Here is a 13581-nt window from a genome sequence, read left to right as displayed (position 1 = left end):
TTAAAAGTAAAATATTCTCTATTTTCACAGCTTTTAGTTTTCTCTCAAAAAATGGAAAATTATCAACCTACCAATTTCTAAGAAAAGTCCTATTCAAAACACAAATAAACAAAGCAAAGCCCCAAAGGAAGCCACAAAAAGAAAAAAAACAAAAACAAAAACCCACTTCCAACTATTGCTACTTTCTATATACTTAGATTCTACCTGAAATGGGTTCAATTCTGCTTAAAATGTCAACTCTAGAGCTGGGTAGAAAAAACAAAAGAAGAAACTTTAAGTACCAAAACATGGATAATTTCCAGTTAAACTGGAAAATGCCTTCTGTTATAAGTTATGTGCCCTAACTAGCTGCTCTCTTCACCAGAGTCACCAACTTACAACTTGTTTCAAGCAAGTTAAGGAAAAACAAGGCATTGTGATCTCTTCCAACGTGCTTAATATGAGCGGATTAGAAACTGCAAAGTATATTCTAATAACCACAATCAAAGAATGTCCTCCATGTCATTCAAAAGTCTAGGAAAATGACATGCATTACAGGAAAATGCAGACACACAACAAATATATTAGCAGTGTGTTTTTTAAAGTGAGCCTGAAGTTAACATCAGAAACTAGAGAAATATATTCAACAAACTTTTCAATTTGTTATGATTCATGTAGCACAAGATTAAAGACCAGAACAACATAGTATTTTAAACAGCCCAATACTACCTGTTCACTGTATGGGTGAAGAACTTTTTAGATAAACATACAAAAGATTAAGACCTTAAGAGAATTACTTGGTCCATTCTACTTGAGACTAACACAGCACACCTGGGGTTGTCTTCAAAAAGATTATTATAGTTTTTTTAGTAAGTTTAGTCCTTTAATGCCATGCCTTAGGGCCTTCAACTCTAAGGAGAAGATAATTTTAATTAAGACAACTATAGAACTCTGTCCCACTGAAATCCACTTGCTCTAGTACCTTCTTATTTTCCAGTGTATGGTACAATTGCTTCTCCCAAGTAAAATCCAGGTATATGACAATAAGGGCTTCCCAGACAGCACAATGGTAAAGAACTCACTTGCCAGTGCAGGGGACACAAGAAATGTGGGTTCGATCCCTGGATTGGGAAGATCCCCTGGGGAGGAAATGGCAACCCACTCCAGTATTCTTGCCTGGAAAATTCCACGAATAGAGGAGCCTGATGGACTACACACATTCCATGGGGTCACAGAGTCAGACACGACTGCGCACAGCAAACATGAGACATGACATATGTGATAATAACTGAATGGAAATCTAATATTGAAACCAAACTGCACTGTGCTATACGACTGCGAGTCAAGCAGGATCTTCATGAGACATAATGGATATTTGCTCAATTCAGAGGACTGGAGAACTGCAGAAAGAAAGGCTTAGATTTTAAAAAGAAACATATTATGGATTAAGACAGGGGTTTAATCTAGATTTTTTCTATTTGTACTAGGTCTTACATTATACCTAAATATATCAGGATTTTTAAAAAATTCTTGTTGTGTTAATGAGAAGTCACAAGTTTAATAAGTAAAAATGTAGTAAAACTGAAAATGTTTTCACCTATTCAAACAAACCATTAAAAGTAAATTATAAAATTATCTGAATTATTTATGACTACAGCAAGTATTTCAGTGACTAAAATCTCCCAGAGATTTAAAATGTTGAAAATATTTGTTTCTATTGTACCTCTTCCTTATTAGTTTATACTTGGATAAAAAATATTAGCATCTTTATATAATAGCTGGCTGATGGGCTAAAGAAGGAAAGCCTTCTAAAATCTCCATCTATAAGTTATATCAAGTGCTTGTTTTTATTTTGAATATAGGTACCAAAAAGACCCTGATGCTGGGAAAGATGGAGTGCAGGAGAAGGGGACGACAGAGGATGAGATGGTTGGATGGCATCACCAACTCAATGGATACGAGTTTGGGTAATATACTCCAGGAGTTGGTGATGGACAGGGAGGCCTGGCGTGCTGCGGTTCATGGGGTTGCAGAGTTGAACACAACTGAGTGACTCAATTGAACTGAACCAAAAGTCAAAGATGTTGTCCTTTATCCCTTTTTAGCTTTATTTCCTAGTATACTTCTCATTTTCTAAGCCCTGTTGAAGTCTTTAAGAATCTAAGTTGCTTAAATATCCTTTTAACAGTAATAAAAGGCTTAAAAGTAATAGTATGGAAACATCAATAGATTTGAATACAAAGAAAAGATGTAATGGGAAAAAATGCAATCACTCTAAAACATCTGTATAAATAGCTTAACTATTCTGATTAATTCTCTAACCCATTAAGTTAAACCAGGGATAAATCATGTTTTATTTATTTGTTTATTTATTTGGCTGCACTGGGTCTTAGTTGCAGCCTGTGTGATCTAGTTCCCTGACCCAGGATTGAACCTGGCCCGCCCCCCCGGCGCCCGCCGCCCTGCATTGGGAGCATAGAGTCTTAGCCACTGGACCACCAGGGAAGTCCCCAATCATTCCTTTTTAAAGGAATAAAAATCCAAGTCAGAGAAAGATTCCTTATGATCTACTGTTCTTGTTTAGTCTCTCAGTCATGTCCAGCTCTTTTATGACCCCAAGGACTATAGCCTGCTGGACTCTTCTGTCCACAGGATTTCCTAGGCAAGAATACTGGAGCGGGTTGCCATTTCCTTCTTCAGGGGATCTCCCCAACCCAGGGATGACACTGGCATCTCCTGCATTGCAGGTGGATTCTTTGCTGCTGAGCCACTGGGCAAGTCCTCCTTACAAATACATATCTTTAATTTTCTTGGAATGGGAGAGAGGATGCTTATTCACCTATATCCAAAGAAGTTGAAGATTGAGTGACTGGCAACTTTAACCTCTAAAAAATAATATGTTAAAAATAGAGTTCTTTAAAAATGGAAAAAAATGATCATAAATTCATTAAATAATTAAAGAAAAATATTTTTTCTAAAATACATTTTTTCCTATTGAGATTTTCCCCATCTCCTTGAATATTAAGGAAAAAAATCACATTTTCTTTTCCAATAGAAAAAAAATAAAAGAAAAGCAAAAAAGCAAGAATTTTTTAAATAGATAATATTTGAATATCTATTCAAAGTTAGGTCCATGTGAAATGATGTTTTGCTATAAGTGATTTACAAGTGAAATTCTCTAAACAGAACCACTGAAAACAGCACACTGAAGATGAACTTCATGCTACCGGTGAGAGCGCTTGGCCTCTTAAAAACCAAGAGGAAAAAAGAAACTAGAGCAAGTGGTAGGTACTCCTTACAGTGAGGGGAGCTAAAGTATGGCCAAATCATAGTTTAAATAACTTTCGTGGGGTGAAAACTTAATGAATATGTGGAAATGGAAGAAACTCAGAAACCATAGTTATTTCCATTTTAAATGAGGATGATAGTTCTGCACCACCAGCTGTTTATAGTTCACTGAATGAGGTTCTAGTTGATAGGAGATAATTACCTCTTCCCTACAGGAGGCAAGTGTTGCTCATTCTACAGACACCTCTGATGAATGGCCATGGGGCATGAGACAAGACAGCATGCCAAGATCAGTTTTGTTTTTAATGATCTCTTGAAGCACTTGATTTTCTACTTTTTTCCTATTTAAGTGTAGGAAAATGTGCATCTTAAAATATACAAAATAAAGCCACTGGCTATTATTTCGCTGTTATAAGACACCTTACTTTTCAAAGGGAAACAGAGTGAGTGTACACAGAAAGCATGCCATCACCAGAAGTGGATGGGGAGGATCACCCCAGAAGTCTGTTCACTAATTCATTGTTTCCCCCTGATGATTGCATTCAACTTTATTAAGTTCCTTTTCAGTTAATAATACCCCACTACCCTAGTCATTCCAGGTCCTTCAGCCTCTTGGAAAGGCTTATCTATTCGATCTTCTCAAATTCCTGTCTTCCCTTCCAATGCAAACTGCCACACACCTCAATATTTCTCACCTGCAATACTGTCCTTATATCCTAACCAGTGGTTCCCAACGTTTCTGGCACCAGGGACTGGTTCAGCGGAGGAAAATTCTTCCACGGATCCGGGGGGAGGAGAGATGGCTTCAGAATGATTCAAGAACATTACATTTATTGTGCACTTTATTTCTAACCTATGACAGGAGGCACTGGTTGGAGTTGCTGTTGTTTTAGTCGCTAAGTTGTGTAACTCTTTGTGACCCATGGACTGCAGCCCGCTACGCTCCGCCCTGTCTGTGGGATTTCCCAGGCAAGAATACTGGAGTTGGTTTTCATCTGACCCAGGGATTGAACCTGTGTCTCCTGCATTGGCAGGCGAATTCTTTACTGCTGAGCCACCAGGGAAGTCCCTGGAGGTTGGGGACTCCTGTCCTAAACAGTCTCCTTCCAGTCTCTGCCAATGAATCCAGTTCAAGCAAAATTCTACCTTTCAGATTAGTATAACTAAAGCACCACTCTTATCATGATACTCTTATGTACACAAATTTTTCAAAAGTAGGTTGTGACTCTAAAACAAGAAAGGTTTATGGTATATTAAGCAAAAAAAAAAAATTCAAAATTAAATCAATTCTGTCTTTACAAACGTTTTAAGACTGGGTAAGCGTGTAAGTAAGAACTAGAAGAAAACACACACACAAAATGAAGAGAGAACATTTAAAAGGGCCTGGGACTTGGAGTTTACCCTTGATTTATATTTCCTGTTTGTTGTTATAATGATGTTAGGCAATAAATAAAATCTTTCAGCAACCATTTGCTGCTTATGTACCATAAAGCTTAACCTGTACACAAGGACCTTGGCAATCTGGCTCCTGAACCTACCTTTACCAACTCTCCTTTTCACACAACCAAAACTCCAGACAAACTGAAATATCCTGTTTCTCACTGGGTTCCTGTACTGCTCTTTCCCAGGTAGGAGCTTTACTCACATCATCTGAAGTCGGACACAAGTGAGCGAATGAGCACAGCAAATAGCATGCTGTAGCTAGTACACTCTTCTCCATTTCTGGACGTCTAAATCCTATATGATTATCCTTTACAGCTCGGTCAAATAATATCTTCTCCAGAAAGCTATCTGCGACATCTTCCTCCAATGAGCATTTCATCATATCTCATACATGCAGCACTTCTACCTTGCACTATCGTTTTTGTGTGTGCGTGTGTCAGAAGTAGCCCCTGTTCGGGCAGGGATCTTATTTTAGCCATCTTTATATTCCATTCAAGGCATGACATAGTGTCTTTTTGAATACGTAAAATGAATGGACAAATACTTTCAAAAAGCAAGGGCTAGGAAAACTAAGAACCAGCAGCAGCTCTTAGTTCTAATGTTTCTCCTCCTATCGTCCACTGGAATTTATTTATTACCCCAACCTTCTTACCTGAAGATACGTGATTCTCCGCTGCACCAGCTCTGTCAGATCTTTGGCCTCTTTTTCCCGCCAATCACCTGCTCCATCTGTTTGACTGAGGTAGTATAAATCCGTCATTATAGACCTATAAAAACCAAACAACAATGAGGGTCTAACTTATTTGTACTTCATTTGTACAGGATTATGCAAAATCATAAGATAAGATGAGTCAAATTCTTCATAAAGATTGACGCTCACGCTGATGGTGGTACTTGTCTTTTATTTTCTATCAAATTCAACAATTTAGTTTCTAGCATCCAAGATTCATTCCTACAGTAAATTTTTACTGTTGAGAAAAACAAATCTTTTTTTTTTTTTTTTCCCTAGGCCGGTTATGTGTACTTATATCTCAACACAGAGCACTTCAGAGATTAGGGAGAAGTGGATATCCACAGCAAAGAAACAGGCAGATTAACATAAGGGAGAGAAATACGCTGGTGCCAGTATTTGAATACTACCTTTCTGTTCCCTCTATTGTCACTTTCTGACCCCTCTTAAATTTCCTCTTCATACTTGGAAAAACATGAGAGGAAAATCTTGGCACAATTCTGACACAATAGTTGAAACCAAAGGTCAGCAAACATTTTTCTATAAGGGCCAGAGAGTAAATATTTTAGGATTCCTGGGTTTCTGCTGCTTTTGAAGCAGGAAAGCTGCCATGGACAATATGCAGGGAAAAAAAAAAAAGTGTGTATGTTCCAATAAAACTTTATTCACAAAACCAGGCTATGAGCCAGACTTGGCCCTTGGCCCATAATTTGACAATTCTTGGTCTAAATTAATAAAATGATTGTAAGATACTTTGCCATTCTGCATAGAATTGGTAGTGTCAATTAAAACATGCTGAATTTCCTGCAAAGTAAACTAAAATGCTCAGTATACTAGGTAAGAGAAACGTGATGGATGGTGCAGATGGTTTTACTTACATTACACTAAATATAAGCTATGACTTACCTTTACCAATAAAGAAAAGTAAAAAGCAAGTCTCCTCTTTCTCTAACAACCCCCAACAACCTATCAGCAAATACTGAAACAGGTTCTGACCAAGCATTATCACTGGCACTGCTATCAACTGAGCCACCATCTTCTCTCACCTGAGTTGTTACAGTAACCTCTGAACAGGTCTCCCTGCTTCCACGCTTGCCAGTCTCTACAGTCTATTCTCAATACAGCAGCCAGATCCTGTGAAAATGCCAGTCAAATGATGCTATATCTTTGCTCTTATGAACTGGCTCTTCATCTCACTTCATCAAACCGGAAGTTATTACTTTGAACTACAAGGCCCCAGACAATATGGCCTCCTTTATCTCTCTGATCTCATTCCTACTACTGTCCTCATTGTGGACTCTATTTCAGCCACATAATCTTGTTATTAACCCCAGAACATGTCAGCCTTGTTCCTACTTCAGGGTCTTTGCATCTGCTCTTCTTGCTCCTGGAATGCTGCTTTCCCAGATATCCTCCACATGACTCACCCAAATACCATTTAAATCTGTGCTCACTTTCTGTTTTAAAAGGCTTTCCAGACTCTCACTTAAAAATTCAACACCCAGTTACCATCACATCCCTTAATTTTCTTTCTTTTCCTTCCCTGCTTTATTTTTCTCTAAGCAATTATCATCTTTTAATATACATCATTTACTTATTTTATTATCTTCCTCCACCTTCTAGAACTTAAGCTCTATGGTGGCAGAGTACTTTTCAAACCCACCAACCACCACAAATCAGCCTACAGAACAGTGCTGATCACATAGAAAATGTCCAGTAGACATTTTGAATAGATAATTAAATTAAATGAAAAAGTAGCAAAAAAATTCTTCAAGAATTTTAGATGAGATAATACTGATAATTTTTATCTTTCATAAATTTAATTTTGTGCTAGAGAATTTCTGGGAACAATCCTTAACTAGTTATAACTCCAGCTTTACTCCCTCACCATATTTTGTATTCACTCTTCCATTTAGAGAATGCTTATTAAGTATGTACTATTTGTTTCTGAAAATTATAAAATTAGACATTTATTTCTATTTATCAGAAAAGTATACAGTTGGTCCTTGAGAGACTCAGAGATTAGGGGTACCCACACCACACACAGTTGAAAATGCATACAACTTTTTATTCGCCCAAAGCTTAACTACTAATAGCACTACTGTTGACCAGATGCCTTACTGAGTACATAAACAATATTAATGTATTTTGTATGTTACACATACAACAAATATTAAAGTAAGGGGTCCAGAGTACAAAAATGTAGACACCATTCATTGTAAATATGCAAATCAGAAAGATTCCACATCAGAGGAGAAAAAGCTTTGAGAACCAGATAGGTCTCTCAGTTAGTGATTTACCTCTTACTAGCTTTTTTCTTGACATCTTTGAGATATAGTTACTTCATTTTAAAATAAGTATTATAATACCTGGCTTATAGTTTTTTAATGCCTGCCATAGTTTTTTAAAGGATTAATGATACTATAAACAAAGTAATAATATATGTGGTGGTTGCTTGCTGCAGACTGAACATCTGCGGTCCCCTTAAATGCACACATTGAAACAATGCCCAGTGCAATGGTGTTCAAGAGCCGGGCCTGTGGGAAGTGCTTAGGTCCTGAGAGTGGAGCCCTTATGAATGCGATTAGTGCTCTTATAAAACAGACCCAACAGAACTCTCTAGCCTCTCTGCCACATTGATGGCATGGTGAGAAGGCACTCTCTATGAAGCAGAAAGAGGTCACTCATCAGACACCAAATCAGCCAGTATGTTGATCTAGGACTTCAGCCTCCGGAATTGTGAGAAATAAATCTCTGTTGTTCAAAAGCTATGCATCTGTGGTATTTTTGTCACAGTAACCCAAATATACTAAGACATTGCTATTTATGCTAGAATGACTCAGAGAGTTGCTTCAGAGCTTTTACCCGTGTCTGAGGAGGGCCTACAAATGATTCTACAACTAAGAGGACGGATCCATTGGATATGAGGATGACTGTATATGTGGGACTAATGGCCAGTCAGAAAAATGACCCAACAGTCTGTGCTTTATAGCACCCTGAAGAAAGGGACTGATCAGTAAGGACTCATTTAACAGATAATGAAACCAGCCCGTAACAACTGTGACTTCTGTAGGAGTATATGACAGCCTCAGTTCTCTTTTATTTCTGGTTCTTAACTAAATGATAAATCATTTAGGGACAAAGAAATGGCAGCCCACTGGAAAAATTAAAGTTTTATTTACTGTCATAGAAAACCATCAGAACGACATGCAATAAACAGAGAATATCTGGTAATAGACCCTTTGAATAAAGCAAAACTGTTAATAATATACACATAAAAATTCAAAATCATAGCTACAGTTTAGAATATTCACACAACTAAGAGTGGAACAGTTTTGTACAATGCTTTGGAATAACAGGGTCATCTGTGAACCATTTCAGGCATTTGTTCAATGTGTCAACATTATTCATGCATAGGACACTTCACAGCTTGACTATTTCCATGTTTACCCTTTAAAAATAGGGCAAGAATCTAATACATGATGCTTTATCTATTTTTATACTTATTATTCCAACCTAAGATTCAAAACACTTCTTTTCATTGAAAGAGCAATTGTAGTTGGATAAACCATATTTACAACTTAATGCCTCCCTAAGAAATTAGCTTACAGTCTTATACACTGAACAGAGGTTCAGGTTTTCTTCAGATTACAAAACTGAGGCCCCTATGGACTATCACATAGCCTACAATATCATTTTATAGTTGCTAGGGGAAAAGTCACCACTCGTATGAAACTGTGTGACTTGATCATGGAAACAGGAGATGTCTTTAACTATAATGGTGTTATAGGGCTCTTGAATTTTATTTAAATTATTTTCTCAGTTTTATAAGACCTCTTTTCCATTCCTCCCATATTATTTTTTACATTTCATAGGTTTCATCATATCCAAACATGGTCATTTGCTTTTTCCTACCCATTAAATAGGAGTAATCACAATTTTTATTGCAAATCTCAACTCTAAATAACAGTGTTGTTTCTGGAGAGGTAATAATACAGCGGGATAAATAACCAGTCTATCAGCAAATGTCGAAGGAATAAAGGAAATTCAATATGGTCTGCATGGCATTAACATTAAAAATAAACATACGCACAAACAAATAGCAATACATTCCATGACAATCACTATACAGTCTCAAGCAGGTAAAACTACATTAGGTATAATTTAGAGGGGAAAATTCTTTGAAATATAAAAATTGGCATGGTTTATGCTTTCATGTCATAGTAATCAAATCATTACTTTACCACTGGGAATGAAAGCTGATCTCTGTATTTTTTAATAAATGAGAAAACATAAAAGTGAATGTTTTTTACCAAGCTACATCAGTACTAAGTCTTAGCAATCAATTATTCATATTCATCTCAATCTCTGTCAAGAAAGTGGAATAACCAGTCTCATAACTAGGAGACCAAAGACCAAAAAAAAAAAGACACTAATTTTTTATGATGATGCAGTCAGAATCACAAAATAAGTCACTCTATTTCTAGAGTCAACTAAATTGAGCTTGCTTTGTAAATCGTTTCTTCTTGGCCTCCCCATGCACATCACGTAACGAAGACAAGTCCAGGAAATGACTTTAAATTCAACCTACAGTTGGCTCTTGAACAACACAATTTGAACTGTGAAAGTAGTCTAGTTATATGCAGGTTTTTAAAAATAAATATTGGACAAATTTTTTCAGATTTGAGATGATTTGAAAAAACTCACAGATGAACCACATACTATGGAAATAGCAAAAAAAAAAAAAATTGAGAAAAAGATGTACCATAAATGTGTAAAATATATGCTGGTACTCATCCATTCTTACATAGGCATAAAGTGAATTATATTTAATATAAAATTAATAATATGCTAGATTTCTTACTGTTTCATAACTTTACTTTCAAAGAATTATATTATTATAGAATATTTCTTCTTCATAATTAGAGAAACTGCATATTAGCCTATTATCATAGGTTTTTTAAAAAAATTTAATATTTCTAATACTGTGTTATGTATATATGACTGTAAAACTGTTTGCTATAAAAATTTTATAACAATTTATTTATTAGTGTATAGTCTAGGCTACCACAAAGTAATTATATTGATTATATTCCTCCTTTAAAGCAATCATTGTTAATACAGGTATAATACATGTATTGCTATAGCTGTTTTTTATGCTATCTTTTCATTTTTGCTTTCTACTATAATATGTATAATACCTATCGTGTTTTGTATCTTATAAAATAGTATAGATGAAGCTGCTGCTGCTGCTGCTGCTAAGTCGCTTCAGTCGTGTCCGACTCTGTGCGACCCCATGGACGGCAGCCAACCAGGCTCCCCTGTCCCCGGGATTCTCCAGGCATGAACACTGGAGTGGGTCGCCATTTCCTTCTCCAATGTGTGAAAGTGAAAAGTGAAAGTGAAGTCGCTCAGTCGTGTCTGACTCTTAGCGACCCCATGGACTGCAGCCCACCAGGCGCTGCCGTCCCTAGGATTTTCCAGGCAAGAGTACTGGAGTGGGGTGCTATTGCCTTCTCCGATAGATGAAGCTACTGAGAGACAATTCATCTTGTAAACAGAGGACATAAACTTCTGGTATCAATATAGTACAGTACTGTAAATGTATCTGCTTTATGATTTCCATAATAACATTTCCTTTACTCTGGTATACTTAATTGTAAGACTACAGTATGTAATATTGATACACAACATACAAAGCATGGGTTAATCAACAGTTTATGTTATCAGTAAGGGTTCTGGTCAACAGAAGGCTATTTATTAGTGACATTTTGGGGAAGTCAAAACGTGAATTTTTGACTGTGCAATGGATTGGTGTCCCAAACCTCCACATTTTTTAAAGGGTCAACTGTAGTTCTTTGCTAATCCAATAATGTTTTTAAGTTACCATCCTGCAAAATTTGTCACCTGTTAGCCAAAGACATGAGGATAATCAAATAGAAAGATTCAGTTTCCCAGCCCATTACTGGGAAACATGGTGTCTGAAAACCATTCCACAGAAATTCTGGATTTTCAGTGACTCCATCCTAAAATCAAATCTCTTGGAAGTGTCCCAAAAGCTGGGATAATCTAGCTGACTTGGTTTTGACTATGAAGATTACCATAAATCTAGGAGGTGGATGGTGAATCTAAAGTCCTCAGTTATTAAAGCCTGGGAAATATCAATACAAATCCAGGCAAAGGACCAGCAGAACAGCACTGGTCATTTCAGGGTAGAATACACACATCTGAAGATAAGTGACAGATGAGACAAACACCTGTGACTCTAAGAGCAAGAGTTTGATATTTGTCAGCTTCTTCCAAAGCTGGCCTACATTTATATTCTTTATGTTTGCTGTTAATTTTCCTATTTTTATACATATTAATATTCACAAAACTGTTTTTAAATGTTCAAGTCTTTCTCAATTATGCCAATGAAGAACCACAAGCAGAGTATTGTTTATACCTGATTCAAAATGCTGAGGAGGGATTCTCCCCCAGACGGTTGGCAGAGAAGATGTAATTCAAGCAAGAAAAGTCCAAAGTGAAAGAACTGGCATTTATTAAAAGGAGATCAGCCCTGAGTGTTCACTGGAAGGACTGATATTGAAGCTGAAACTCCAATACTTTGGCCACCTGATGTGAAGAGCTGACTCACAGGAAAAGACCCTGATGCCGGGAAAGATTGGGGGCAGGAGGAGAAGGGGACAACAGAGGATGAGATGGTTGGATGGCATCAGTGATTCAATGGACATGGGTTTGGCCGGACTCTGGGAGTTGGTAAGGGACAGGGAAGCCTGGCATGCTGTGGTTCATGGGGTCACAAAGAGTCGGACATGACTGAGCAACTGAACTGAACGGAAAGCAAATGCAACTAAGGGAGGGTACACTATGAAACCCAACCCACAGGTCAATATGCATCAGGGGCAATACTTTGGTTTGCTCCTGGGGCAGAAGAAAACAGTGCAAAGGATAAAACTGTGACCAGTAGACAGAAAGGCAGACAGTGCTCCCACTGTGTCCCATGTTGTCTTAGGAGGAATTTAGACTACCGCCATTCCGACAGCCCACACAGACAGAGGGAAGTCCAGAAGGGCAGCAATAAAAACACAGGGCAATAATTATGCTATTTGTCAAGTGAGCTCCACTAGGCTTATGTTTAGGTTTCAGACCCTGAAATTCTTCCTGTTAGCACTGTGACAATCTCCCCTTAATGGTGCCTTCCTTGCAGGATCTAGGAATTTTCTATATATATCCTCTATGGGACTTTCCTTGGGCAGGTCTGACTACAGTCTACCAGATTCTACAATGTGTTAGTGACTGTGGAAAGTGTTTTATTTATTTTCCCACATTTAATCATCACAATGCTACTATTGCAGGAATTATATCTCCATGTGTGGAAGAGAAAAATAAAACTCAGAGAAGTATTTAGCAATTAAGAGAAAGAAATTTAGATAGAACAGCTCTGCTAACTTAATTGCATAAGCTATCTAAATTCTCTAGGCCTGAGTATAGCTTTTTTATAAAATAAGGAGGTCCGCCACACAGTATTGATCATAAAATAAGGAGGTTTGCCACAAAATATTGTTCGTGCATGCTCAGTTGTGTCTGACTCTTTGCAACCCCTTGGACTGTAGCTCTCCAGGCTCCTTGTCCAAGGAATTTTCCAGGCAAGAATACTGGAGTGGGTTTCCTTTTCCAGGGGATCTTCCTGACCCAGGGATCAGAACCTGTGTTTCCTGTTATGTTGATAAAACAAGAAAATGGCCTTTATCACAGTGACTAGCACATAGGATATCCTTAGTAAGTTAAGTATTTTTAGGGTCAAAAAATATATTGAGCTTGGAAACCACACCCAAGGAGATGTAAGGTGGGGACAGGCAAAACAAGAATTAGGGCCACTAGATGAGACACACTTTTCCACCAGATTCTCCTTCCAATGCAAATTTTATTTCAGGATAGAATGTTCCCTTACAGAAGATGGAGAATCACAATCTGGCTGATAGAAATTTAGTAACAAGCTGAATAAGAGTAACTTCATGTGACAATGTCTCTCTTTGTCCAAGGACATTAAGAGGAATGTTCTAGTATCACTAGATAGTACCTAGTGATATCTAGTGATATTTAGTATCACTAAATTCCTTAGTAGGAAAATAATCATA

General features: G+C 37.3%; 1 protein-coding gene across 8 annotated transcripts in view; it reads right to left on the bottom strand.

The window, feature by feature from the left end:
- FUT8 (fucosyltransferase 8) overlaps positions 1-13581 on the bottom strand; it is a 315512-nt gene that overhangs the window by 83885 nt on the left and 218046 nt on the right. For all 8 annotated transcript variants that reach the window (XM_069596833.1, XM_069596835.1, XM_069596832.1 and 5 more), the window contains one exon: positions 5363-5477. In XM_069596833.1, coding sequence (XP_069452934.1) covers positions 5363-5477 — 115 coding nt within the window. The remainder of the gene's footprint in view (positions 1-5362; positions 5478-13581) is intronic.

The sequence above is a fragment of the Ovis canadensis genome, chromosome 7 (genome assembly GCF_042477335.2).
Source record: "Ovis canadensis isolate MfBH-ARS-UI-01 breed Bighorn chromosome 7, ARS-UI_OviCan_v2, whole genome shotgun sequence".
In the NCBI taxonomy this organism is placed as follows: domain Eukaryota; kingdom Metazoa; phylum Chordata; class Mammalia; order Artiodactyla; family Bovidae; genus Ovis; species Ovis canadensis.
This window is presented reverse-complemented; position numbering and strand designations above follow the sequence as displayed.